General features: G+C 40.5%; 1 protein-coding gene and 1 long non-coding RNA gene across 7 annotated transcripts in view; one reads left to right on the top strand and one right to left on the bottom strand.

The window, feature by feature from the left end:
* Positions 1 to 26,743, bottom strand: part of CNTN3 (contactin 3) — a 391,647-nt gene that overhangs the window by 13,824 nt on the left and 351,080 nt on the right. For all 6 annotated transcript variants that reach the window (XM_055557267.1, XM_055557268.1, XM_055557264.1 and 3 more), the window contains 2 exons: positions 25,740 to 25,855; positions 11,990 to 12,176 (listed from right to left, as the gene is read on the bottom strand). In XM_055557267.1, coding sequence (XP_055413242.1) covers positions 11,990 to 12,176; positions 25,740 to 25,855 — 303 coding nt within the window. The remainder of the gene's footprint in view (positions 1 to 11,989; positions 12,177 to 25,739; positions 25,856 to 26,743) is intronic.
* On the top strand, positions 19,412 to 22,751 carry LOC129634870 (uncharacterized). The gene is made up of 3 exons (XR_008705961.1): positions 19,412 to 19,827; positions 21,943 to 22,152; positions 22,292 to 22,751. It is a non-coding gene; the product is annotated as an uncharacterized LOC129634870 (long non-coding RNA).

Raw genomic sequence — 26,743 nt, 5'->3', positions numbered from 1 at the left:
CGATAGAAGCCACAGCGTCTCAACTGCAAAAGAAGGAAAACGGCCGGCAGAGCTATTGCTGAAGTTAAAAACACAAGACAGAGAAACATCTGAAACTATAAAGCTTCAAATCAGACACCGCCACCTGAAAGTTCCCAAAAGCCAGACCCAGCTAACAGATATTTTTTGTCTAATCCAAATACTGTATTTTAATTTGGGGTAGGTGCCAACATTTAAATTTGGGAAGTTTTGTTTAAGTTCTAGACTTCTGGTTTCTTTTGCAAAACCAGACGATGAGAAACACTGGTCCTACAGTGATGGATAGAAAGGGATGAAGGAAGAAGAGATTGGCCCACTCACCCCCCATTGCTTAGTTAAACCTGCCTGTCCATTGAAGGCATTTGAGGTTATCATTCTTCTTTCTAAATCAAGAGTCATTTGGGGTAATTTTTATATGTCTTGGGGATATTTAATTGACATATTTATGTAAGTAATTCATCTGGATGGAATAAATTAACTTATTATATCTATAAAGGCTTGAGGTTGAAGATGCTGAAGGACAGGATATGAAGGACAAGGTGCAGGCAGTATAGGCAGATGAAAGAGCAACTCAGGGATCCCTAGGCATCTCTTGATACCTGCAATTTATTCTTAGCTCCTCCAGAAACATTTTTAATGATCCTTATTATTGGCTGGTAGGATTGATTATCAGTGTCTAAAAATGATTTTGGGTAGACTGTATTATTATTCAAAGTCTCTGCAATCCTCTGTTCCTCACCCTCTGTGAGAAGATCAAGCTCCCCTGCCTCTCTGTCACTGACAAGCAGCTTGGCTACAGTACTTGTGGTCCCCTGCCCTTAGGAAAACATGCGTCCCCTTCTCACTGGCATCTCACAGACATCAGGCTTTGTCATATGGCTTTCTTCAGGCAGGGGAAGGAAAGCAAATGTGGAATGACCCCTTTAGGAGGCACTGAAGAGCATGGTCCATCATTTTCCCTCTGCCATGAGACCAGCACGACCTGGAGAGCGGCTGCTCCTCTAGTCTGGGTCCTGCAATGAAGACGGAATAGACTGGATCTGAGCCACACCAGTGATGGATATGTAGTATGAGTGGGAAAGAAACTCTTGTAAGTTTAAAGCGTCTGAGGTGTGGGAATTTTTGATACTTGAGCTATGCTAGCCCAGTCTGACAGAGCTATGAAGCAGTAGCCTAAGCAGCTCTGGCTTCCCTTGGTGGCTCAGACGGTAAAGCGTCTGCCCACAATGTGGGAGACCTGGGTTCAATCCCCTGGTTGGCAAGATCCCCTGGAGAAGGAAATGGCAACCCACTTCAGTACTCTTGCCTGAAAAATGCCAAGGATTTTGCATGCTCCAGGAGGTGCCTGGTAGGCTACAGTCCAAGGGATAGCAAAGAGTATTACATGACTGAGCAATTTTTTTTTTCCATTTTTTGGGCTTCCCTGATAGCTCAGTAGGTAAAGAATCCACCTGCAGTGCTGGATTTATGGATCAGGATGATCCGGTGGAGAAAGGATAGGCTACCCACTCCAGTATTCTTGGACTTCCCTTGTGGCTCAACTGGTAAAGAATCTGCCTGCAATGTTGGAGACCTGGGTTCGATCCCCAGGTTGGGAAGATCCACTGGAGAAGGGAAAGGCTACCCACTCCAATATTCTGGCCTGGAGAATTCCATAGACTGTATAGTCCATGGGGCTATGATTATATGGGATATAACCCTTATGATTATACAGTGGAAATGACAAATAGATTCAAAGGATTAGATCTGATAGACAAGAGTGCCTGAAGAACTATGGAAGGAGGTTTGTGACACTGTACAGGAGGTAGTGATCAAGACCATCCCCAAGAAAAAGAAATGCAAAAAAGCAAAATGGTTGTCTGAGGAGGCCTTACATAGCTGAGAAGAGAAGTGAAAGGCAAAGGAGAAAAGGAAAGATATACCCAGTTGAATGCAGAGTTCCAAAGAATAGCAAGGAGAGATAAGAAAGCCTTCCTCAGCGATCAATGCAAAGAAATAGAGGAAAACAATAGAATGGAAAGACTAGAGACCTTTTCAAGAAATTTAGAGATACCAAGGGAATATTTCATGCAAAGATGGGCACAATAAAGGACAGAAGTGGTAAGGACCTAACAGAAGCAAAAGATACTAAGAGGTGGCAAGAATACACAGAAGAACTGTACAAAAAAGATCTTCATGTCCCAGATAATCACGATGGTGTGATCATTGACCTAGAGCCAGACATCCTGGAATGTGAAGTCAAGTGGGGGTTAGGAAGCATCACTACGAACAAAGCTAGTGGAGGTTATGGAATTCCAGTTGAGCTATTTCAAATCCTAAAAGATGATGCTGTCAAAGTGCCACATGCAATATGCCAGCAAATCTGGAAAACTCAGCAGTGGCCACAGGACTGGAAAAGGTCAGTTTTCATTCCAATCCCAAAGAAAGGCAATGCCAAAGAATGCTCAAACTACCGCACAATTGCACTCATCTCACACACTAGCAGGTAAAGTAAAAATTCTCCAAGCCAGGCTTCAGCAGTATGTGAACTGTGAACTTCCAGATGTTCAACTGGGTTCAGAAAAGACAGAGGAACCAGAGGTCAAATTTCCAACATTGGTTGCATCATGGAAAAAGCAAGAGAGTTTCAGAAAAACATCTACTCATGCTTTATTGACTATGCTAATACCTTTGACTATGTGGACCACAACAAACTGTGGAAAACTCTGAAAGAGATGGGAATACCAGACCACCTGACCTGCCTCCTGAGAAATCCATATGCAGTCAAGAAGCAACAGTTAGAACTGGACATGGAACAACAGACAAGTTCCAAATTTGAAAGGAGTATGTCAAGGCTGTGTATTGTCACCCTGCTTATTTAAGTTATATGCAGAGTACATCATGAGAGATGCCAGGGTGGATGAAGCACAAGCTGGAATCAAGATTGCCAGGAGAAATATCAGTAACCTCAGAGACACAGATGAAACCACCCTTACAACAGAAAGCGAAGACCTGAAGAGCCTCTTGATGAAAGTGAAAGAGGAGAGTGAAAAATTTGGCTTACAACTCAGCATTTAGAAAACTAAGATCGTGGCATCTGGTCCCATTACTTCATGGCAAATAGATGGGGAAACAATAGAAATGGTGACAGATTTTATTTTGGGGGGCTCCAAAAATCACTGCAGATGGTGACTTCAGCCATGAAATTAAAAGATGCTTCCGCCTTGGAAGAAAATCTATTACCAACCTAGACAGCATATTAAAAAGCAGAGACATTATTTTGCCAAAAATTGTCTGTCTAGTCAAAGCTATGTTTTTTCCAGTAGTCATGTATGGATGTGAGAGATAGACTATAAAGAAAGCTGAGCGTGGAAGAATGGATGCTTTTGAACTGTGGTGCTGGAGAAGACTCTTGAGAGTCCCTTGGACAGCAAGGAGATCCAATCAGTCCATTCTAATGGAAATAAGTCCTGAATATTCATTGAAAGGACTGATGCTGAAGCTGAAATTCAAATACTTTGGCCACCTGATGTGAAGAGCTGACTCATTTGAAAAGACCCTGATGCTGGGAAAGATTGGAGGCTGGAGTAAAGGGGATGACAGAGGATGAGATGGTTGGATGACATCAATGACTCAATGGACATGAGTTCAAGTAAACTCCAGGATTTTGTGATGGACAGGGAGGTCTGGCATGCTGTAGTCCACGTGGTTGCTAAGAGTTGACACGACTCAGTGACTAAACTGAACTGAACTGAAGCAGCTCTGATGAAACACAGTGCATTTTTGTACCTGCATGGAGTTAGGTACTGAAGCAAAAATGGGCAGGAGAGAGTTGATGGCATCTCTCTTAGGAATTCCAGTTTTATTTTTCAGTTCCATTTGGTTAGAAACCCAACCCAGAAGGCTGGCTGAGTTCCACACTTTACACTTTATTAAAACGAACTTGATATATGATCTACATTTTGAAATTTGTGTAATCATATCTCAACTTTCATAACCTGTAGATTTTTCCCTTGTCAACTCAATCTCTACCGTATTGGCAGTACAGTAAAATAGAAAGAAAATGATAAAAACTAATTCTAGTAGAAATGCGGCACAGTGACACTAATTGATAGGCTGCAGCATTATTTCAGTAATTTCAAATGTTATGTGACAAGAATAATATCATGTCAAAGGCTTTTATTATTATCATTTTTTTAGCACCTATAATGATATCCTCCATATATCTGCTTATCAGACTCCTCAACACCATCTCTGAAAGTTTTACTAAGTCTGCAGCCACTTGACTGCATACAGGTGATTACAAGGCTGTTGATTGGATGAAGCTAGAAATATAAGACATGTCTACCAATAGGAAAATGGTTAAACTGTGGCGCATTATCACAATGGAATGTTATACATACACTAACATATTTATGAAAATTATTAATGACCTAGTGAAAGTTCTGATACCAAGTAACTAAATACATGGCAAAACCGCCACTAAGAGAAATACTTCATAGAACATAAGTCTGGAAAGAAAGAACAATTTTAAAATGGTCTTTCTGAGTGATAGGTTTATGGGTGATTACTTTCTTCTACTTTCCTCCAATTTTTGGCAATGAATGTTTTCCTTTATTTATAAAAAGTAGAGGTTGTTAAAGAATATTGCTGTCAAGAATTTTCAGTAGTGATATCTTCATAGTGTGGATAATAGGGAAGTTGGCACTGACTTTCAAAACATGGACTTTTAAGAACATCTGTTTGCTGTGACTTAGGGCAAAACTCAATAGATTTCTTGACTACCTGATGGTAACGAGCTGACTTACATGATAAGTGGTAGCTTGAGGATATACTTTCCACTCGGATTTCACTTGAGTTAAACATTAGCATTTGTAATTAAACTGCTAAAATATATGACACGGTACAGAAAACAAGTCACCAAAAGCCACTTTTTCCCAAATAAGAAGATATATTTGTCCTGAAATCACTGAATTATAAATTTATTTACCATAGGAAATTGATGCCATTTTTAAAAAACCCAACAAAAACACCTGCTTCTTAGCATAAACTCAGAAAAGCCTCTGCATGTGTGCATGCTAAGTCACTTTGGTCATGTCCAACTCTCTGCAGTCCTATGGACAAGCAGGATCCTCTGTCCATTGTGTTCTCCAGGCAAGAATACTAGAACAGGTAGCCATGCCCTTCTCCAGGGGATTTGCCCAAGCCAGGGATCAAATCTGCGTATCTTATGTCTCCAGCACTGGCTGGCAGGCTCTTTACCACTAGCACCACCTGGGAAGTCTAGAAAAGACTTTACTTGGGGTCTAATCTAGAAAGTCAGGGAAGAAATCCTTTCTTCATTTTTAAATGACCAGGGATTTCCTTAACTAAAATCTCTCCTTTAGAATAATATCAACATGAAAATTTGTAGTCTATAATTAGAACATTTACAAATTTTTAGAGTATTCATGGGCAAGGTAGGCCAATTTTCAAAAAAGTACCAAAGCTCCTACCAAGTAAAGTTCATAAGATTTATAAAGTTGTCCAAATGGAATATTTGACTCTGTATTAGCTGAAACTTCTAATGGAATCCTGATTAAATTCACTGTTATATTGCTATCTTGCTTCAGTGCTTACAAAATCAGGAATCAATTTCCTGAAGTCCACAGATTGGGGAAAAAAAAGTCTAAATCTGAGGCATGTGCATTGTTAGTAAACAGTATATTCTAATGCTGTATGTGTGATCTGTGGCATGTCATAAACAAACATATATACATGGTATGTGATACACAAAAAAGCCAACAAATAATATTTAGTCACTGGGAGAGGTATTGTCTTTTAGTCTTATTGGTTTCAAGAGAAAGCTGGATTTGGGGGCCATAAGCACAAATGCATGCACAGGTCCTTTATGGGCTTCCCTGGTAGCTCAGTGGTAAAGAATCCTTCCTCCAATGCAGGAGACATGGGTTCAATCCCTGGTCTGGGAAGATCCCCTGGAAAAGGAAATGAAAAGCCATTCCAGTATTCTTGCCTGGGAAATCCCATGGACAGAGAAGCCTGGCAGGCTATATAGTCCATGGGGTCAAAAAAGAGTTGGATATGATTTAGCAACTTAAAACAACAGGTTCTTCATATTCCTTTAGTGCTAACATCACAAAGAGGAAGCAGGTTCAGATGTCTGAACAGACAAGACCATGTTGCTAGTATTTAAAATGGAGAATAGCTTACTTTTCATTATTTTGTCATTGTTATTTGTTTATTATTTTTTAACATCCAATGATGCTGGTTTCCTTACACAGGAAGTTAGTTTTCATTTTCTTTAAGTTTAAGTAAAAAGAGAAGTTAGTTAGTTTTTAAGAAAAAATACTAGGTACACATTAGTAGAGAAGGCCTACAGAAATGGCAAAAATTGAGAAAGCGGATCATCATCTAAAATGAGAAGACTTGTACTGATATATATATGGATCCTGAGTCTTAAGAGTGGTTGCTTATATAATTAAATTGTACCTATAAAAACTCCAGAATTTCCAAATTAGGTATTTGAAGCAGGAATATTCATTTTATCAACAGACTCTGACATATTCTGACTCATTCTTTCCATGCTTGTTTTATTCACATTTCCTTTTTACTTCCTGAGGACACACTTAATTGGCTTCCTTAAATCCAGGCAATTAATTTTGGCTCAACTTATGCGGATGAGCTTTCCATTTGGACATGTGAACATTCAAGTGAAAAACTGATTTCACCACTTAATTTCACTGTTTTCTCAAGGGGAGAATCTGGGCATGTGACAGAGGCCAGGCCAATTGAGGTTTTCTCCCTACTGGATGCAACTTGGCTCTGAGTGCAGGAATCAGGAAGGAGTTGCCCAATTTCCCCAGCATGTTGAGTTGATAGAAATGGGCTTGGAGGTGCTTATTGGAAATTCTGTTACTCTGAAGAGGGTATCTGGTGAGAATGATGCCACCATGGAACAGAGCCAAGAGATAGTCTTGTTGGTTTAATAAATACGTATAGGGCACCAACTATGATTACTTAGACAGTAATGATAGAGCAATGATCAAAACAGGGAAAATCTCTGCCCTGCAGGAGTTTGCCCTTCAGTCAAGGAAGACTGGTGAAACAATAATAAAATAAATATGAACATGCCACAGCATGTATGATGGCTCTAAGCGTGATGAGCAGGAATAAAGCAGCAAGGAAGATGAGGGAAGGCTGGGAGATGAGGTGCAGTGCTTTTAAATATGGCAGTCAGGGGGCACTGAGGTTACATGTGAGCCTGGGGGAGGGTGCCACATGGGCATCTAGAGGAAGAGCCTTCCCGGTAGAGGAAACAGCAAATGCAGTGGCCCTGAAAGGAAAGTGGAATGAGTCGGGTGGAAAATAGCAGCAAGCAAGTCTAAGTAGGATTTGAAGTTGGATTATACAGGCCTTGTCCAATGTTTTAAGGATTTAGCATTCATCTGGAGTGGGATGGGAAGTGACCGGAAGGATCAGAGCAAAGAAGCGACACCATCACTCCCACTCTGGCTGAGGGAGGCAAAGGCAGCTGGGCTGAATGACCAGGGCCACTGCTCTGATCCCTGTGAGGGCTGTACCAGTGGGTACCAGGGCAGCCGCAGTGAATGCCTTAAGAAGTGGTGGATTCTTGTAGAAGTCAGGTTTTGGATCAGGTGTAGGGTATAAGAGAAAGAGAAAAGTTGAGAGTGATCCCCACCCAAACTTTGTGCCTGAGCAAATGAGATAATGGGATTGAATTCACCAAGATGGGGGAATACTGTAGAAGGGCTAGGTTTGAAATGGGGTGAATAATTTAAATAATTTAGCTTTAGAAATGGGTTTCCCTGGTAGCTCAGTTTCGCCTGCAATGCAGGAGACCCTGGTTTAACTCCTGGGTCAGGAAGTTCCCCTGGAGAAGGGATAGGCTATCCATTCCAGTATTCTTGGGCTTCCCTGGTGGCTCAGATGGTAAAGAATCTCCCTGCAACGTGGGAGACCTGGGTTTGATCCCTGGGTTGGGAAGATCACCTGAGAAGGGAACAGCTACCCACTCCAGTATTCTTGCCTGGAGAATTTCATGGACAGAGGAGCCTGGCGGGCTGCAATCCATGGAGTCACAAAGAGTCAGATATGACTGACAGTCAATTTGAGATAATGGATGATTCTCAAGGATGCAAAGAGCTGAATCTACCCACAATGAAAGCCAGAATTAACACCTGACTTTTCAGTCATACAAAGCAGAATATGTGGCCTCCACATTCTTTCTTGAATCTCCAAACATAAACTTCTCAATATACATGTCTCCTTTCAGAAGCCACATCATTTCATCATTTATATGCCATCTGAAATTTTCCCTCATCAGCACCTTTAGATAAAAGTTGTTCTTAAGAGTTAGCTCTCTTTGGGTTGCCAGTAAAAAAAACCCATCTTATTTAAAGATGCTAATTAGTGTTTAACTTAGAAATGCTTTAAAAAATACAAGTATTTGGATATCAGAAATTAACTGCTTAATGGAAGCTACACGTGCAGTACTTAACTTGAGAATCCTCGTATTATTTACATTAATCAAAAATATCACCCAAGATCTGTATGAATATAAAGCCTTGCATACAGAATTCCCTGATTACAAGTACATGAAACTTGCACATTCTAAGCAAGATGGTGAAGGACTCCAGAAATTTTGGAGTTTTAAATTCATCATGTTCAGTCAAGAGGAAATACATAGTACTTCACACTTATGGGCTTCTTTAGATTTCATTCATCCATCTAGCCACCCACTCAACATTTAATGAGTGACCCTCAGAGCCATGCTGGGCACTGGGGCTGGGTAAACAAGACACAGAAGGACTCTTTCCCCATAAAGTTTACAATCCAGAGGAGAAGACAGATAGCAAGGAAGGACTCAAAGATGCTATTTTCATTCTTTATGCCTGAGGCACGACAATAATTCTCCTCATAATGATAATCACAAAAGCCTTATCAAAGTTCTTAACTAGGATTTCAAGCTAATACCACATTAAAGGTTAGGATGACTATTGAGAGCTGTCAGAAATACTTTTAAAAGATTTTCTTATTTGTTATTTTGAAATATTTGAAAAAGTATTACCGTAAAATTTCAAAATTAACAATGGTCTTTATATACAATCTTTGAATAGTTACGGGATTTTAATTATCTCTATGAATTTCCCACTCAGCATAAGAAAACTTTCTTTAATAACACTGACAGCCCCACAGACAAATTCCAGTTAAATTATGGCAGTAGGAATGTATCATATTCAGGCAGATATTATTCAATTGTTGGAAGTTCCATCACGCTCCAGCTCCATGAGCACAGAAGTTCTGTCTATCTCTGATCACCTTACCTGGTTCCTAAACACAAAGTAAACTCCCAATAAACACTGGTGCTATGTATGACATGAACATTCTAATTATATGGTTGAAAGAAAAGGTAGTACAGTGATTAAGACTAATTTGTATGGCTCTCTGGCTATTTACTCTGTGATCTCATGGAGTTATATAACCTCTCATATAATTATAAATATAGTTATATAATGTCTCAGCAAAGTCATCTCCATAAAGTGTGAGACTACTAATAATTTCCAAGTCATGGTGTTACTGTGAGTATGAAGAATCAATACATGAAACACACTTAGAACAGTGACTGGAAATTGCTCTCTAAATTGCTAGTCATTAAAATCATCATCATCATCATTATTGTACCTGCAAATTTCTACTTTAGATAGGGTATTTATAAGCTATCTTTAAATTTCAAAGGGGTTTTGCTTCCTTTTAAAATTTTATTTCACTCACTGTGCATTACCATGATATTCCTATTGATTTATAATCAATCTCTTCCTTCTGTCTAACCAATTTACGAAGCTCTTCACTGATTCCATGATGATGTCACACTGTCTTTTACAATCATAATTTCTTAGTGAGTAATCACATCAATTATTAAGTCAGATGAAAGAACCAGATAACTCTGTTTGCATATATTTGTGCAATCAGAAATTTTGATTAATACTGTGCTTTGAATATATAAATAATGATGTGTATTTAAATCTTACTAATTCACAAGTGTTATTAGGAATACCAAACATACTTAGTGAGAAGTTCTAAATGCAGAATATTTTTAGCTTGTTGTCACATCTATATGTTCCATGGTCTAAACCCCAACCATGTGCTATAAATAAGAGATTGGGTCAGGCTTCTCCTAATAATTAGTGAAGGACAATTAATTATCACATTAGATGGCTGCTTGTAAATGCATGCTGCTTAAAGGGATTAAAGTGTTTTATTGCTAAACTTTTACTCCACACTCTTTTTTATAGATAATATTAATACAAAAGTAACCATATGGACTTTCCTAATCAAATTAACACTGGTTAAAAAAAATCCAAAGTAGTAGAATTATGTTGTTTGTTTTTCACTTTTTGGTCACACTGTATGGCATGCAGGATCTTAGTTTCCTGACCCAGGACTGACCAGGAAATCTCTAGAATTATCTTTATATATATGTTTTAACTTAGATCTTCCCTGGTGGCTCAGATGGTAAAGCATCTGCCTGCATATGGGAGATCCCTGGGTCAGGAAGATCCTCTGGAGAAGGGTGTGGCACTCCAGTGGTCTTGCATGGAGAATCCCATGGACAAAGAAGCCTGGTGGGCTATAATCCATGGGGTCCCAAAAGAGTCAGACACGACTGAGTGACTAACATATGTTTTAATTTACCCACAATACTAGCCAATACAATTACATTTTATACTATCTTTGTTCTTAGCCATTTTAGCCAGCCAATGAAAATCTGGGAATTATATATGGAAATAGGATTAAATGAAGTTGGTGATCAAGCAAAATAACTATTTCATTCCCATATACAGCAAGTTTAAAAACATTTTTACTGAGTTAATTAATTTTGGGAATAAACTTAGAAGAAAAATTGTTTTCTGCAAGTCAAAGTAATACATCATTATGGTAAAATTAAAGTTAATCCCTTCATGCCTCACATTCCTCACCTTTAAAAAAGAAAGAGAAATGATACCTATCTTAATGTGGTAGGTCTGAAGTGTAGATGTGGAAATACATGTCAAACATGTGGACATAAAATGTTCTCGGTGGCTGTGATGATGACAGTGTAGCTCAAGTGGCCGCACTGCAGACAGTGAGTACACAGACACTGGCTGCTCTCAGTCTCGTGGGAATATATGTGAACAGCAGTCAAGCTGCAAACCACTGGTTTTCTCGTAGCCTAACTTCAAGCCAGGTTAATGTATAGCTTATGACTGGTGTTTGTGAATGCACCTGTGAATGCAGTTACCAAAGACTCAGCGTTGAAGGCAACACTGACTGATATCTCTGGTCAGATTTTTACAAAAATCTATATATTCACGTGGACCAACATCTTTGGATGGTAACCCTTTATTGTACACTGCCCTCTTTCGAATAATGTAGGAAAGAAGAAAAAAAAATTCCTTTTGATTGTTTGGCCTAAGCTTTAAGTTATTCATGCTTATCAAATATCCTCAAGCTTTGCAGACCTAAAAATACATGAAACAGACCAATTAGTGTGATCACATTTTTAAAAGAAAAGTGGATAGACTTGACTGAACATCCCACACGAACATTTTTCAAAAGGTACACATTCATATTCACATGGAATTTCTAATCAAAGATTTAGGGGAGTCAGGAAGACATGTATGTGTGCCTCTGAGTTTGAGCTGGCTTTACAGAATCCAATGGGCTTATGGACTTAGGTTGTCCATCTAGAATAATAAAGAAGACTATTATTTTTAAATGGAAAGTATGTTTTTTGCCATTTAAAATATGGCTGATTCTTGTTGATGTATGGCAAAACCAATACAGTATTGTAAAGTAATTAGCCTCCAATTAAAATAAATAAATTTAAATTAAAAAAAAAGAAAGGAAAGAAAAATGGAGAATAAAGAAGAAAATTAAATAACAGAGAGACCCTAAAAAAAAATAAAAAAATAAAATATCAGAATGTACGTACGGGTTTTCTTGGTGGTTGCATTAACTGAGGCACTAAAGGGACCGGCACCAGCGCTGTTGAAAGCCCGGACAGCCGTGTAATATGCCAGGTTGCTCTTCAAGCCTCGGAGTCTGGCTGATGTCACATTTCCTGCCACTTTCAGTTTGCTTGATGGTTCCTCTTCTCCTCCATTATTCCAGTACCTCACCTGGCAGACAGAAAACATAAAAGATGCGGAGGGCTGGCAAAACAGCATCCTTACATTAAATGATTTACACTAACACGGGCACTGTAATTTATGTACTTCGTCAGTTATTCCACAAGTAGTTATTAAGGACCTCCTACCATGTGCTAGGTGGCTCAGTGATAAAGAATCTCCCTGCCAATACAGGAGAGGAGGGTTCAATCCCTGGGTTGGGAAGATCCCCTGTAGGAAGAAATGGCCACCCATTCTAGTATCCTTGCCAGGAAAACCCCATGGACAGAGGATCGTGGCAGGCTACAGTCCATGGGTCTTCGCAAGGAGCTGGACGTGACTTAGCATGCAGGCAGTGTGCTAGGCGCTGCTTTAGGCTCACAGAGGTGAAAGAAAAGGGACCCCAGAGGAGACAGATATTAAGTATGCAAATAAACCATATAAATTCAAAGAGTAAGTGCTACATGCTGCTAGACCATAGCCTTATAAATGGGAAAATGAAGGGAAATCTGCATTTCTAATAGAGTGAGCTGCTCCTCTTTCTCAGATCCTAATCAACATGGCCCAAGTTCTACTCCAGAAGGCTGACAGCTATGCTTAAACTCTAAAGGATTGTGAAGATTCCTTCTATGAAGAAACCGACTTGTCAGAGCAAAGACCATCAAAAAGCCAGGACTGTCCACTGGCTTGTCCTACAGTGATAGCTAAGTGTTGCCAAGTCCCCCTGTGCAGGCAGAGCTGCTGCAGAGAACAGGAATGCAGGTAGTAGGTAAATTTATGGATATATTGAAATATTTTATTTGTATTTCATTATACTGAATTGTATAATATGATCTGAAACTTCTTATAAATATATATATTTACATTCACGGTATAAAAATATAAAAGTAAATTATCAGAGTATTTGATAAATTAAAGAAATAAGGGTAGAAGAGATAACCATAATAAGACATGTTCCCCAGTGAACTCCAATTTATGCAATGAAGTTTGGCTATGTTTGGTAGACAGTTTGTACCCTTCCTAAGTAAAAAAAGAGACAAAACCAACAGCAGCAAGAAAGTTACCAAACTATTCCTCAGGTTTTCCTGTTATATGTGCCCTTCGGTTTGATTTTCATTGTTCTACTTTGACAGCAAAATATGAAAACAAGAAACCATTTTTATAATTTGAGTAAGTAAACAGTTGCTTAAGCACCATGAAAATGGCAATCAAACCCTAGCCATCAGAGTCATGAAGGCAATAGAAACTTGTGGGGTCTGTGGAAAAAAGACAGGCAAGTCTCATCTTTGTAATGGAACCTCGGCTCAGCTCTGGCTGATGGGGAGAACGTGGACCCAGTGTTTACAGGTCTTTTTATAAAAGAAAGCAGAAATCCTGCTTTTAATGTCAAATTGTCCTAAGTGAAGAGTTGGCTCCATCTTTTAAAAATGATGTGTGGACAAACAAAATGTGTTTATAGGCTGCATAGGGCAAACCCATTTCAGTTCTCTGAGAAAAATACACCTAAAGCTGCATTTTGCTTTGTTTTTTCTTTTAAATGATCAACTATAAAATTATTTCTTTAAAAAATGAGTAGTAAAATATAAAATCTCATGTTTTCCAATAATAATCACAAAATGCCACAGTAATATTATGCTAGATATTTTCCCCATATATGTGCATGTATATATGCATGTATATTTATATATTTTTATATTTATATCAATGACCCCTTAAATTCATGTAAAATACTGGGCTCATGGATAGGTGTATGTGCATTTTTCCTGGAAAGCAGTTGTCAATTTTCAGAAAAAACCTTGAAAGGAAGATGCAAGCCCAAGTGATTAGGATTAAACTTAACATATAGTTCCTACAGCTTTAAAGCATTAGATATACTAAAACTTGGGCTTCCCGGTAGCTCAGTTGGTAAAGAATCTGCCTGCAATGCATGAGACCCTGGTTTGATTCCCAAGTTGGGAAGTCTCCCTCGAGAAGGGATAGGCTACCTACTCTAGTATTTTTGGGCTTCCCTGGTGGCTCAGATGGGGAAGAATTGCCCTGCAATGTGGAAGACCTGGGTTTGATCCCTGGGTTGGGAAGATCCCCTAGAGGAGGGCATTGAAACCCATTCCAGTATTCTTGCCTGGAGAATGCCCATGGACAGAGAAGACTGGCACGCTATAGTCCACTGGGTCACAAAGAGTCGGACATGACTGAGCGACTAAGCACAGCACAGCACAGCACATACTAAAACTTGATGATAAAATTGTAGGAAAAAAAAAAATCCATATATCTGACACCATTTACAGTTCTCAAACAAAACTACATATTTTTTTTTAAATTAGAAATAACATGCCAAATTGTCTTCTATTAAGTTATACCCAATAAATTGGGGCTTTCCAGGTGGTGCAGCGGTAAAGAATCCATCTGCCAATGCAGAAGGTGTAAGAGATGAGTTCGATCCCTGGGGTGGGAAAATCCCCTGGAGTAGGAAGTGGCAACCCACAACTGAGCACGCACACGCACACAGGCAACAAATGGCTAAGGGCCACTGAAAACTCATACACTGGGTTAGCCAAAAATTGCATTTGGGTTTTCCTATAATGTCTTCCAGAAAAATGCAAATAAACGTTTCTGACAACCCAGTACATTCTAAATTCACCAACTGTAAGCACTAGAGGTATTGCTAGGTTTAGATGACTCCAAACATAAAATGCTCTCCCTGCCCTTGAAAGCATTGTCTAGTCATTAACTAAGAATGACACATAATTGATAATTTTAATAAAACATTATGGGCAACCTCAAAACTTGTGGCCTGAGATATAGCATAGATTGGGGGAAAGATCACATAATTATGAGCTTTAGTAAGGTCACTCAACAGGTGGAAGGGCAGAGGTCAGTTGAAATTAAGTAATCAATCAGGATCCTTACATACTGGCCTCTTGTTAGGCTCCAATCCTTGCACCGTTCTTCTTGTATTCAAATTACCTCAATATAAGTTGCCTAAGAAATCTCTCCTTAGAAGACTGATTTAAAGAAGAGATAAAAACAATTTTCGATTGGCATACAGATTATCTTTTATAAATCAATTCATAAAAGGTGCTTGAAGGCTCTTAACAGCAGTTTCTGAAGCACTTGAAGCAATCTCCATGTATTAGAATGAGAGATTTATTTTTAGATCTCAGTTGCTGACAAGTATTATCAATATTTAATCATAGAGAAAATTAGTGCAAAAATTGAGCATGGTATTAGTTTGAATTGATTATATGATCTTCTCAAATAGCTTTACTTTAAAATTTGAATAAAAATGCATATAACTAAAGCATAAAGAAATAAAGCAGTGACATATATATTTCCAAGTAATAAATCAGTTACATTTTGGTCAAAAATATGTATATGAGGGTAGCTACTTTTATTATATAAGTAATAAGTTACTTATATTCTATAAAATTTTGTTCAAAATATTTATATGAGGATAGACTATTTTTAAAGAGGGAAAAGCCAAGCATGAACAGAGACCAAAAGTTCTACACCTGAGAGGACAGGATATAACTCCACACTAATTTGGATTTCCTAGGCACAACCGCAATACAGGGATGAAGAAAGGAAATGGGTCCTGGAAACACAACTGTGTAAAAAGAGTTAGTGTAACACTGACAGAACACGAAGGCAGCAGCTGCAAAGGATGAGCAGAGAAAGAAATGCTACAAAGCTCAGGAAGAGCTCTGCCCACGAGAAACAGAGTCAGCAGACTGGACGACAGGAGACGAGCTATAACACACTTATCTGAAATGACCTTAAAAGAAGTATACTTAAAATGTTCACATTTACTAAAGAAGAGACTAAATTTATGATATGAGAAGAGGAGACAAAGAAAAAAGATGGGGCAAATCTGAAAAATATCAAGTAGGATTCCAACCCCTGAAGAATAATACAGTGTTAAGAAAGAAGTCAGTCCTAGAACTGAGCTGAAGACTGGAAGGTATAGAAGAATGGATAATTCCAGAACATGAAGAAAGAAACAAAAATTATGAAAGCCAAGTTAAGAAACACTGAGAATAAAATGAAATGTTCCAACCAGAGTTCCGGAAGGAAAAGTCCAACAATTAAAGGCAACAATTAAAGAGAAAATGTCCTGAGAATTTTCCAGACCTGAAGAAACACAGACATTTTCATGTGGTAGCTTCACTGTGAGTTCAGAGCCAGCAAAAATAAAAGGCAAAGCTACTCCAAAGAAAGAGGTGATTAAGACTGAACTGTGGCTCTCAACACTGTTTCATCACCTGAGAGGTACAGGGCACTCCCTTCATCAGTAGATGACCCTGCCTTGGTTTTTGCTGGAGGGAGTGTGCCCCAGGGGTAGCAACTGCATTCCTTGGCACAGCAGATAGCAGGAAGGGAGGATGCTAAAGTAGAATCAAGCACAGGAGGCAGATTTGTCTTAGTCATCACCATAGCTCTGCCACTCAGTACAAAGCTTGTACACATCAAGTACCCAATATTGTTTAATTTGTAAATAACTTAAACACATGCAGTTTACAAATCCCTCCCTCCTTCCCATCACAGAGATACAGCGGAAATATGTATCTGGCCTTTGCTGGAGTTTCCTGACACACCCCTCCCTCCAAATCCTTAGGATGTCAGAAGTGGTGTCATTGTATGCCCACGAGGTATCTGGTGATTGTGCCTTCCTGGTTACCTTCAGGATGGAAATTGGTCATCAACCTTGTAATTACAGAGTTGGAACTTTGAGGCCCACCTCCTGACACAAGGCTGGAGGTTAATTTAATTTGGTTGCTGCTGCTGCTGCTAAGTCACTTCGGTCATGTCCGACTCTGTGAGACCCCATAGACAGCAGCCCACCAGGCTCCCCAGTCCCTGGGATTCTCCAGGCAAGAACACTGGAGTGGGTTGCCATTTCCTTCTCCAATGCATGAAAGTGAAAAGTGAAAGTGAAGTTGCTCAGTCGTGTCCGACTCTTCGTGACCCCATGGACTTCAGCCTACCAGGCTCCTCCATCCATAGGATTTTCCAAGCAGGAGTACTGGAGTGGGCTGCCATTGCCTTCTCCATTAATTGACTCATTAGAAAAGACTCTGATACTGTGAGGGATTAGGGGCAGGAGGAGAAGGGGATGATAGAGGATGAGATGGCTGGATGGCATCACTGACTCGATGGACGTGAGTCTGAGTGAACTCCAGGAGTTGGTGATGGACAGGGAGGCCTGGAGTGCTGCGATTCATGGGGTTGCAAAGAGTCGGACACGACTGACCGACTGAACTGAACTGAACTGAATGGTAAATGATTCAATCCTTCCTTCCTTCCAATGAAGTGCTAAGTTGCTTTAGTTGTCTCTGACTCTTTGCAACTCTGTTGACTGTAGCCTGCCAGGCTCCTCTGTTCATGGGGTTTCCCAGGCAAACTGGAGTGGGTTGCCATTTTCTCCCCCAGGGGATCTTCCCAACCTAGGGATCGAACCCACATCTCACGTCTCCTGCACTGGCAGGCAGGTTCTTTACCCCTAGCGCTACCAAGCCTCCATAAGAAACCCTAACTGACAAGGTTTGAGGGCTTCCTAGTAACTGAACATATTGAGGCGCTGGGAGAGTGGAGGGCATGCGAAGGGCATGGAAGCCCTGTGCCCCTTCTCACGAACCTCACCCTAGGCATCTCTTCTACTTAGCTGTTCCTGAGTTGTATCCTTTATGCTAAATGGATAATGGTAAGCAAAGTACTTTCCTGAGTTTTGTGAGCCATTCTAGCAAGTTCTCAAACCCAAGGAGGGGGTTGTGGTAACCCCCCTAGTTGACCAGAGGAGACCTGGACTGATGGCATCTATGTTTGTGTGTGGTGGGTACCAGTCTTGTGGGACTGAACACTTAACCTGTAGGAAAGTGAAAGCGTCAGTCGTTCAGTCATGTCCTACTCTTTTCGATCCCATGGACTGTAGCCAGCCAGGCTCCTCTGTCCACAGAATTCTCCAGGCAAGAATATCGGAGTGGGTAGCCATTCTCTTCTCCAGGAAATCTTCCCAACCCAGTAAGCCTTATAGTATCTGAAGCTAACTCCTCGTACAGTGTCAGAATTGAATTGTATTTTGGGACACCTAGCTGGTATCAGGGGCTTCCCTGGTGACTCAGACAGTTAACAATCTGCCTGCAATGTGGGAGACCTGGGTTCAATCCCTGGGTTGGGACGATCCCCTGGAGGAAGGCATGGCAACCCACTGTAGTACTCTTGCCTGGAGAATCCCATGGACAGATGAGCCTGGTGGCTCCATACAGTTCATGGGGTCGCAAAGAGTTGTACATGACTGAGCAACTAAGCACAGCATAGCTGCTGGTATCAGAGAACAGGCTGGTGTAGAGAAAAAAGAAAAAAAAAACACATTTTTCATGTCAGAACTGTTCTGTGGATAGAACAGAGATGGATATTTTTTCTCCTTTAATTCATCAAGTTAGTTACTCAAGTCCTAATACTGTATGTGCCTATAAAACACTGGGACTCCAATTTCTTGATGAGATAATAATTTTTTTCTTTAGAACCGTAACACCAGTTCACAAGCCAATATATTTTGATCTGGGTAGGTAAACAGAAGCAAACTTGAGGAATGTCAGCATTTTAAATGCTATCTCTATTCCTGCAAGTAATGTGGTTATTCCAAAAACTAATGTTCTTGCAGTGAGGAGTCCTTCATATTATGGCATCACAGATTTCACTTAACCTTAAACCAAATGCAGTTTATGAAAATAATGTATTGAAAAATGGCACCTTTTTAAGCCATTAAAGTACAGGTATTGTCAGAAATGCAGTTTTAATAGACCAAAATAATTTTGTGCATACTTCTAGATTTTCAGGGAGACATATTTCATCTTAGCTGCCAGACAAAACACATTTCAATAAATATCAGGCAGGCAAATGCATTCGATGGTGTTTAAGAAGACAAATCCAGATCTATCTTCTGCTCTTCTTTAGGGGTTCCCTGGCAGCTCTTCCCTGCTTGGCACTCAGTTCCTGGGGGGCTGACTTGTGAGAACTGCATGCCAGGCTCTCTGATCCTCTCTCTGGCTTCTCACTGGATGGAGACGAGATGGAGCAGGACGCTGTGGGACCCTCCAGGTACAAATCCTTTCTGTGTCCCCTATTTCTTGTTTGCAGAAGATAGTTTCATTTAACTTCCTTGACCTTCCCTGATTTCCAAAGGTCAGATTCAAATAGTTGCTTATCAGGAAAGAGAGGAAATGCAGAAACTAAGGAGAAGCAGTAAAGAAATAACAGTGCATGGAAGTGGAGTGGAGGCGCAGGGTCCTCAAGAAATATACTTAACAATACCTCTGAGTTCTTCTGCAGGAACTTAGCACCACCCTCCCCCTCACCCAGGTGAAGGAGGAGCACAAGATTCCTGGAGTACTTCCCTGTTACCTCACCACCAACCAATTAGAAAACAGTCTGCACATGACGAAGATAGATGAAGGCTCTGACCCCCTCCCCAAAAGATTCTCCCTTTAAAAACTTGACTGTCGAGCAGAATCTTCAGAATCGGTTTGCCATCTCCCCAGGTTGCCGGCCTCCTGAATAAAGCAACCTTTCCGTTCCTACCAGCACTTGTCTCTTGACCTTTTGAGAGGTGAGCAGCCAAACCTGAGTATAGAAACAGAGAAGCCAGGAGATGGGCTGGTGCCAGGTAAGAGAGGCTGGGGTATTTAGTCTCTCAATGCTGAGTGAGTCACAGTTTGGTAAGGACAATATGTGCCTAATAACAAACCCTGCTTTGTTTGGGCAACCCTCACTCACACACATACTTACTGCTCTCTCCAGCATAACAAATCCTTCCGTTACCTCTTAACAGTCTGCTTTTTATTTACTCACTTCATTTTTTGTCAGCTTTCTATTTACTTAAAAGGGTTTGAATTGTCTCTATCCAATTTTCCTATGTACCTGTGACTCTTCGTTCTAGAATGAAGTTAATTCTTTGCCTGATTGTAAGGAATCAGACTCTGTCTATATGTTTTCAGTTTTGCCAGTAGAAATTTTATATTCAAAAAGAATTCAAAGTATTTAACATCTTTTCCTATTCTAATTAAAATAGTGGGAGCTAAATATATTCCATATAGCTGTTTACAACAGGAGGCTGAACAGAGATATCAGTGAAGTTTCAGTTTGGCCTTCTGTATACATTTTTTAGTTATATTCTCCTGGCAACAACAACAAAAATCTACTAGGTCCCCCACCCCTTCACTGCCCAAGTTATGTTCCTCTGTCAAATATTAAAAAAAAAAATCTACTAGCTCCCCTCTCAAAATATGCTTACCTGTAATATTTCAAAATGCTTCCCAGGTGCCTCAGTGGTAAAGAATCTGCCTGCCAATTCAGGAGACTTGGGTTCAATCTCTGGGTCGAAAAGATTCCCTGGAGTAGGAAATGGCAACCTACTCCAGTATCCTGTCCATGGGGTAACAAGGAGTCCAACACAGCTGAGCGTGTGTGTGTGCACGCATGCGTGCACACACACACACACTATTTCACAATATAGCTTTTCCCATTGCTTTTCAAGATTATTCTCCCAAGTTTTATTTTCTCAAGACACAAAATGACTGTAAAGAAATGGACTGTATGTACCAAAATAGAACTTTGGAGCTTTTGTTTCTCAGGCACCTACTACCCATGAATTTAAACCATCTGTCTCCTCTTTATCTTGTTCTTATCTGTTGTTTCTACAAAAAGGGGCACAAGAAAAGATCTGAGCCTGAGTGTTGTGGTTAGAAGATGAAATAAATTGGAGCCCAGGGAAATGAGCTCCTCAACGACTTCTTGGTCAAATCAGAAAAAAAAAAAAAATTAGTCTAGCTGCTAATGATGATGTGTGCTCAGCACGCCCCATGGCACATGATCAACCCCCACTGAGATGAGAGGAAGGCAGGAGCTATTAACAATTGCGAAGATATATTGGGGAAACTGCAACCCAGAAAGTTAGCCACACGACTGCTAATTAAATACTCAGCTAAGTCATTTATTCTTCCAGGTTACTGTTTAAATCATTACTGAGACTATGAAAATACGTATTTCTATCTTGGCACAATTATATACACTATGTCTTAAGTTGTTGCACAGAGTGTTTCTTTCTTTCTTGTTTCTTTCTTTTCATACACACCAAACCCTTGGGGAGTTCCCAGGGGGCATTAGTGATAAAGAATCCACCTGCCAATGCAGGAGATTCAAGAGATGAGGGTTCAATCCCTGGGTCAGGATGATCCCCTGGAGGAGGAAATGACAACCTAGTCCAGTATTCTTGCCTGGGAAATCCCATGGACAGAGAAGCCTGGTGGCCATAGTCCATTGGGTCTCAAAGAGTCAGACACCACTGAGCACACCCAGCACATGCAAGCCCTTGGGGGGGAAATTTTCACTAGTTGTTTCCTTTCAATACTGTACTCAGGCTTTATGTGGATGTTAAGTTTGCTACTCTTTATAGGCAAGATGCTATAATTAATTCAAGGCAATTTCCATTTGCTCATCAGTTCCTCATTTTTTTTGCTCTCCTCGCCAATGGCAACACCAGTAGCAACACAGACAACAGTACTGAGTCCCATGCTCAAGACTGTGCTATGTGTTTCTATACTACTTCACTGGTTTTCAAAATTTTCCTTCCAGTGAAATCTTATCCCAAAGCCCAATATGCAAAAACAGAAAAGCAGAAGCTCTCAAAGTCTCTTTGGCCCATTTTCGCAAGCTGCTTTATCTCATTTAAAACTTCTCCAATGATGCTGTGAGTTATTTACTATTATCTTTATTTTAATAGGGCCTTGGAGAACATTCATCACGTGCTCAAGGCCAAAGAGCAATAAGATAATGGAGCTGAAATTGTATTTCTTCAGTCACCATGAGCTTTCTGCAAACTTCCTCTGTGCTGGATACAACTGCTGGCACCTGGGATACATAAGTGAGCAAACAGGCAGGGTTTCTTGTCCCTGATGGAGACTGTATTCTACTCTAGTGGATTTGAATGCAGGTTTGTCTAATTCAAAAATGGTGTGAACTTAACAAGATAACTATCCTGGAACTACATGGATTCTTTGGTTTTCTCTCTTGTTCAATCAACCTCTCTTTCCTGACCTGAGCCACAGCAGTATAATTCTCTTTTTTTATAGAGTTGCTTATCTGGATGACTCCTGATCTGCTTAAACTGACATATTCTAACATCAACATCTACCTGCCTTCAAGCTGTAAGACAATCACCAGTGACTGATAATACTCCTGTGGCCCTTGGAAACCTACAAACCTCATTTATATATAGTCTCTTATTTATTTCTCTTAAGTATTTCACAAGCTACAACCAGGTCGAGAATTATGCCCCTGTCATAGAGTGTACCCTGGAGAAGGAAATGGCAAGCCAATCCAGTATCCTTGCCTAGAAAATCCCATGGACGGAGGAGCCTGGTAGGCTACAGTCCATGGGGTCGCAAAGAGTCGGGCATGACTGAATGACTAACACACACTGAAACACACACACAGAGTTTGTAAAGGACAAAGTTATTGAACGGGGAAGGTGTACCTCAGTCTCCTGTTGGAGGGATGTACGATGAGCTCATTTATTTTCTCTAAGTAAATCTGATTTAACATTGAATTTCATATCCTGCTTGACTTCAATCACTCCTGGTGTTCCCTTCCCAAAGCCTTGCCAAGATAACTTACTGTTAAACTGTTTGATCCCTGTAGGCCCAGCAATTCTGCCATGCTGGGGGAATAAGTCCTTGTTGAGTATAGGAAGCTCATCTGTTCCCTTCTGTGGTCTCACCATCACCCTCGGCACTGCCAGGGAGAAAGTGATAGGACCCACAGGACTTCGTAAGCCTAAGATTTTTGTTTCTTCCAAAATCACCTGAAATTTCTCTTGCATTTTTTTCCTCTGTGGCATTTTCTCTCTCCTCACTCTCTAGGATACATGAAATAATCTGCTTAAAGGCCTGAGCTTTGGAAACAAAGCCAGGAAGGAAGGAATCTCACAGGTGGTCCCATCTTAATAGCTGTCACAAACTCTCCTGAGGCAAAAGAGCTTGGAGTTGAAGAACTGTTTGAGAATATTTACTGGGGAGAAATCTATAAATTTATACCTCAAAATTCTTTGGGAATATGGCTCATGCTTCTTCATTGGTTACTAATATGAGCCAGAAACTGTGAGATGCACAAGTATCTAATCACAGTTTATGTTCTCAAAATCCTAGTTAGGTTAGGTCCATTGTTCCCACTCTGCAGGTGATAAAAGTAAGGCTCACAGAATTTACATCACTTTTGCAGCAAAGGGAAAGGCAGGGTTGGAATCTGGCACAGATTTGACCTCAGAACTATACTAGTACATCTGTGTTCTTCTATCCCACCTACCTTCCCTGTCAATGCCACTTCTCTAATTATGGGGGAGCTACTATTGGTTGTCCACTATCTTTCACTGCTTCCATTCACTGCTAGGGAATTACAGGAATTTTTCATCCAAATGTTCCTGGCTCCCTTTAATATGCTAACCAAGTTGCTCTTCTATATGTATGTGGTGTTTTGCTTCTTCAATATCATTTTACCTTCCTTAAGCTGAACAGCTCTGTCTCTGATCAAGGGTCACTGTGCCAAGACCAGGGCCTCCTATACATAGTGTGCAGGAAGATATTTCCCTATGGGTACTCACTAAAAATTCACATTCATGACATCTGTCTCTAGATGTGTGGGTTCAGTGGGTCCAGGGATGATTCTGGGGACTCATCTTCAGCAAAAAGTCAGGTAATTGTGGGCAAGATGGCCTATGGGGCCTCCTTTGAACACCACTGCTCTAGCTTATCCTTTCTTGACTTTGTCATTAGTGCTTACTCAAGTCACTGCTTGTTTGGTTACAAGGACCTGGAACTCTTGGAAGTTCACTTGTAAAGAAAGTTGACTGAAAAGAAGGACAAGGTGATATTATGAGAAAGAACACAGCCAACTTGAGTACTGGGTGCTGTCAAAGAGCTATTCTGTTCTGTTCTTTAAGGCTCCGTGGGTCCTTGTCTCCTGCATTTTTTTAGGGTTGCATCAGTGTTCTTGCCTGGAGAATCCCAGGGACGGGGGAGCCTGGTGGGCTGCCGTCCATGGGGTCACACAGAGTCGGACATGACCAAAGTGACTTAGCAGCAGCAGCAGAGTATGTCTGCTTCATCTTGTCCCTGTAGAACTTCTTTGTTCTATATCCTAATGGCCTTCACTGGGCTTCCAGGGGGCTGAGATGGTAAAGAATCCATCTACAATGCAGGAGACCTGGGTTTGATCCCTGAGTCAGGAAGATCCCCTGGAGAAGGAAATGGCAACCCACTCCAATATTCTTGCTTGGAGAATCCCACGGACAGAGGGGCCTGGGACCCTATGGTCCACAGCGTCTCAAAGAGAGCTGGACACAACTGAGCGACTAACTCTTTCTCACTTTCACTTGGCAAGTCTGACCTGGGTCCTAAATTTGACATATCATGGCATCACTCTCACTAAACACAACCTCTGTGTTGCTTGCTTCAAGACATCATACAAGAATCTGACTTAGTTCAGCTGACCTGTCCATGGGCAGTTGCCTTTGATCCACCTTTTGGCCACCCTGGTGTAATCATTTGAGGGTATGTTGGCAGGTGGCAGGGTACATGGTCCTGTACTGCAAACATGTGCTGTATGTAAACCTGCCACGGAATCAGGAATTAGAAGCATGAGAGAAGCTTCCTAAGCAGATGGCTGGGGGTGGAGGTGAAATCACAACGACGGCTACTACAAAGTAGCAGAGAAATCTGAAGACTGAACTTTTTATCTTGTCCATTCTTTGCCCATTTGTTTTCAGTTCTCCCTAACGGCTCCCTCCTAAACATGGGGCCCAGTCAGAATGGTTCTTCTTAACAGTTATGGCCATCTGGGACCTGGCCCCACTGTAGTTTTCTTTTCTTCACCTGAAACCAACTTCCACAGGCAGACCGCTACTCCTTCCATTCCTCCAAAGTGCCATGCTCAGTCTGGAATGTTTCCACTTTCTCTATGTTTCCTTACTTTTTCTGTTAAACCTGAATGTCCTTATGAAGCCTTTCAAGGTCTCTCAGCCCTCAGCCACTCTGTGTGACCTAGTCTGATCTTCATGGCATTTGGTTGTGTGTTATCCTATTTCACACCATTCATCTTCTTTCACCAAAGACAATTATTTGAAGGCAAGAATTATATTCTACACAGCTGGCTTCTTCAGAGCCCAGAAGCAACAAGTCCACCAAGAAAATAAGCCAAAGCACTGGAGCTTGATTTACCTGTCGTCACAATCATCCTATGAACTTAAACACTACAATTCAGTCTTATTTTTTGTCAATCCAGCTAAAAGATCAGGCCCACGGGATACATTATTTCCTTTCACTTTATTATTATTTTCTTTTCTACCATGCTAAAGTTATTTTCATTCAATTGGTTGAGTTAAAATCAATATATGTTGATAGTCACAGGGAACAATATCCAAAGTCAGACTTTAGCTAAGATTGCATTACTATAAAGACTTGTAAACGAAAGCAAAGTAGTCTGCCAACATTCATACATGAGCTAATTAATTTTAAAAGATATTACCTCATAACCAAGTAAATGTCCATTGCTCAATTTCCAAGGAATGGCATTCCATGAAACTTCAATTTCTGAGGAAGATAGGCTATTTGCAGAAACTTGAGATGGAGCTATTGTAGGCTCTGTTTGGGAACAGAATGTGAAATCCAGTTATAATTTTGATAGTTAACTTAAAAAAATCTACTGAAGTTTTTATTTTAAAAAAACATTTCAACATATTTGAAAATACTATAAAATACTCTTTAAAAATATTTGAAAATATGAACCATGTCTTGGTCATGTCCCATTTCCTAAGAAAAGATGGCATCAGAACCACAGGCTTTTTCTTGCTGAACAACCAGAACAATGCTACCCTCCTCTCTGGCATTCCTTTCTTGGTATTCTACTTTTCTCTCTTTTTTTTCCCCTTTGTTCTTTCCACTATATCATTATTTCTCTCTTTTTCATCCTTCAGCCCTGGTGGGAAATCCTATGTCCATAAATGCTACCTATTTTTATTTTTGGCCTTGCCAAACAAAAGTCAAGGTCTACAGAATTCATTTACTCAATTAGCATTTAGTGAGTGTCTTGTCCAACCAGGCTCACAAGAGGGGCAAAGTTCAATGATATCCTGTACTCTGCTGAAGAAGGAGATAAACCTGCACAGAGCTATTACACAGTACAGAGATCCCCTTGCTAATGGAGAACTCCTGGGGTTTCACAGGCCCTCCGCAGTGATTCTCCCATCTCAGGACACAGCTCTGAGTAGACCTGTCTCCTCCCCCAACATTCATTTCTGTGTTAAAGGATCCTGCTCCCTGGCCATGGCTGATGGATACTGACAGCCTGGTCCAAGGATGGGCCTATTAGATAACTTTCTCTTAAGAACGTGGGTTTGGAGAAACAAGGAGGACTTGAGGCAGTCAATCAGCCCTGGCGCCCTAGAGAAACCCTAGGTTTCTGAGGGCTCAGAGCTTCCTTGATTAAGACTCTTCATGAGGTCTGCTATTCAAAACCTTCCCCTTTGATTC

This window comes from Bubalus kerabau, chromosome 20, assembly GCF_029407905.1.
Source record: "Bubalus kerabau isolate K-KA32 ecotype Philippines breed swamp buffalo chromosome 20, PCC_UOA_SB_1v2, whole genome shotgun sequence".
Taxonomy (NCBI): domain Eukaryota; kingdom Metazoa; phylum Chordata; class Mammalia; order Artiodactyla; family Bovidae; genus Bubalus; species Bubalus kerabau.
This window is presented reverse-complemented; position numbering and strand designations above follow the sequence as displayed.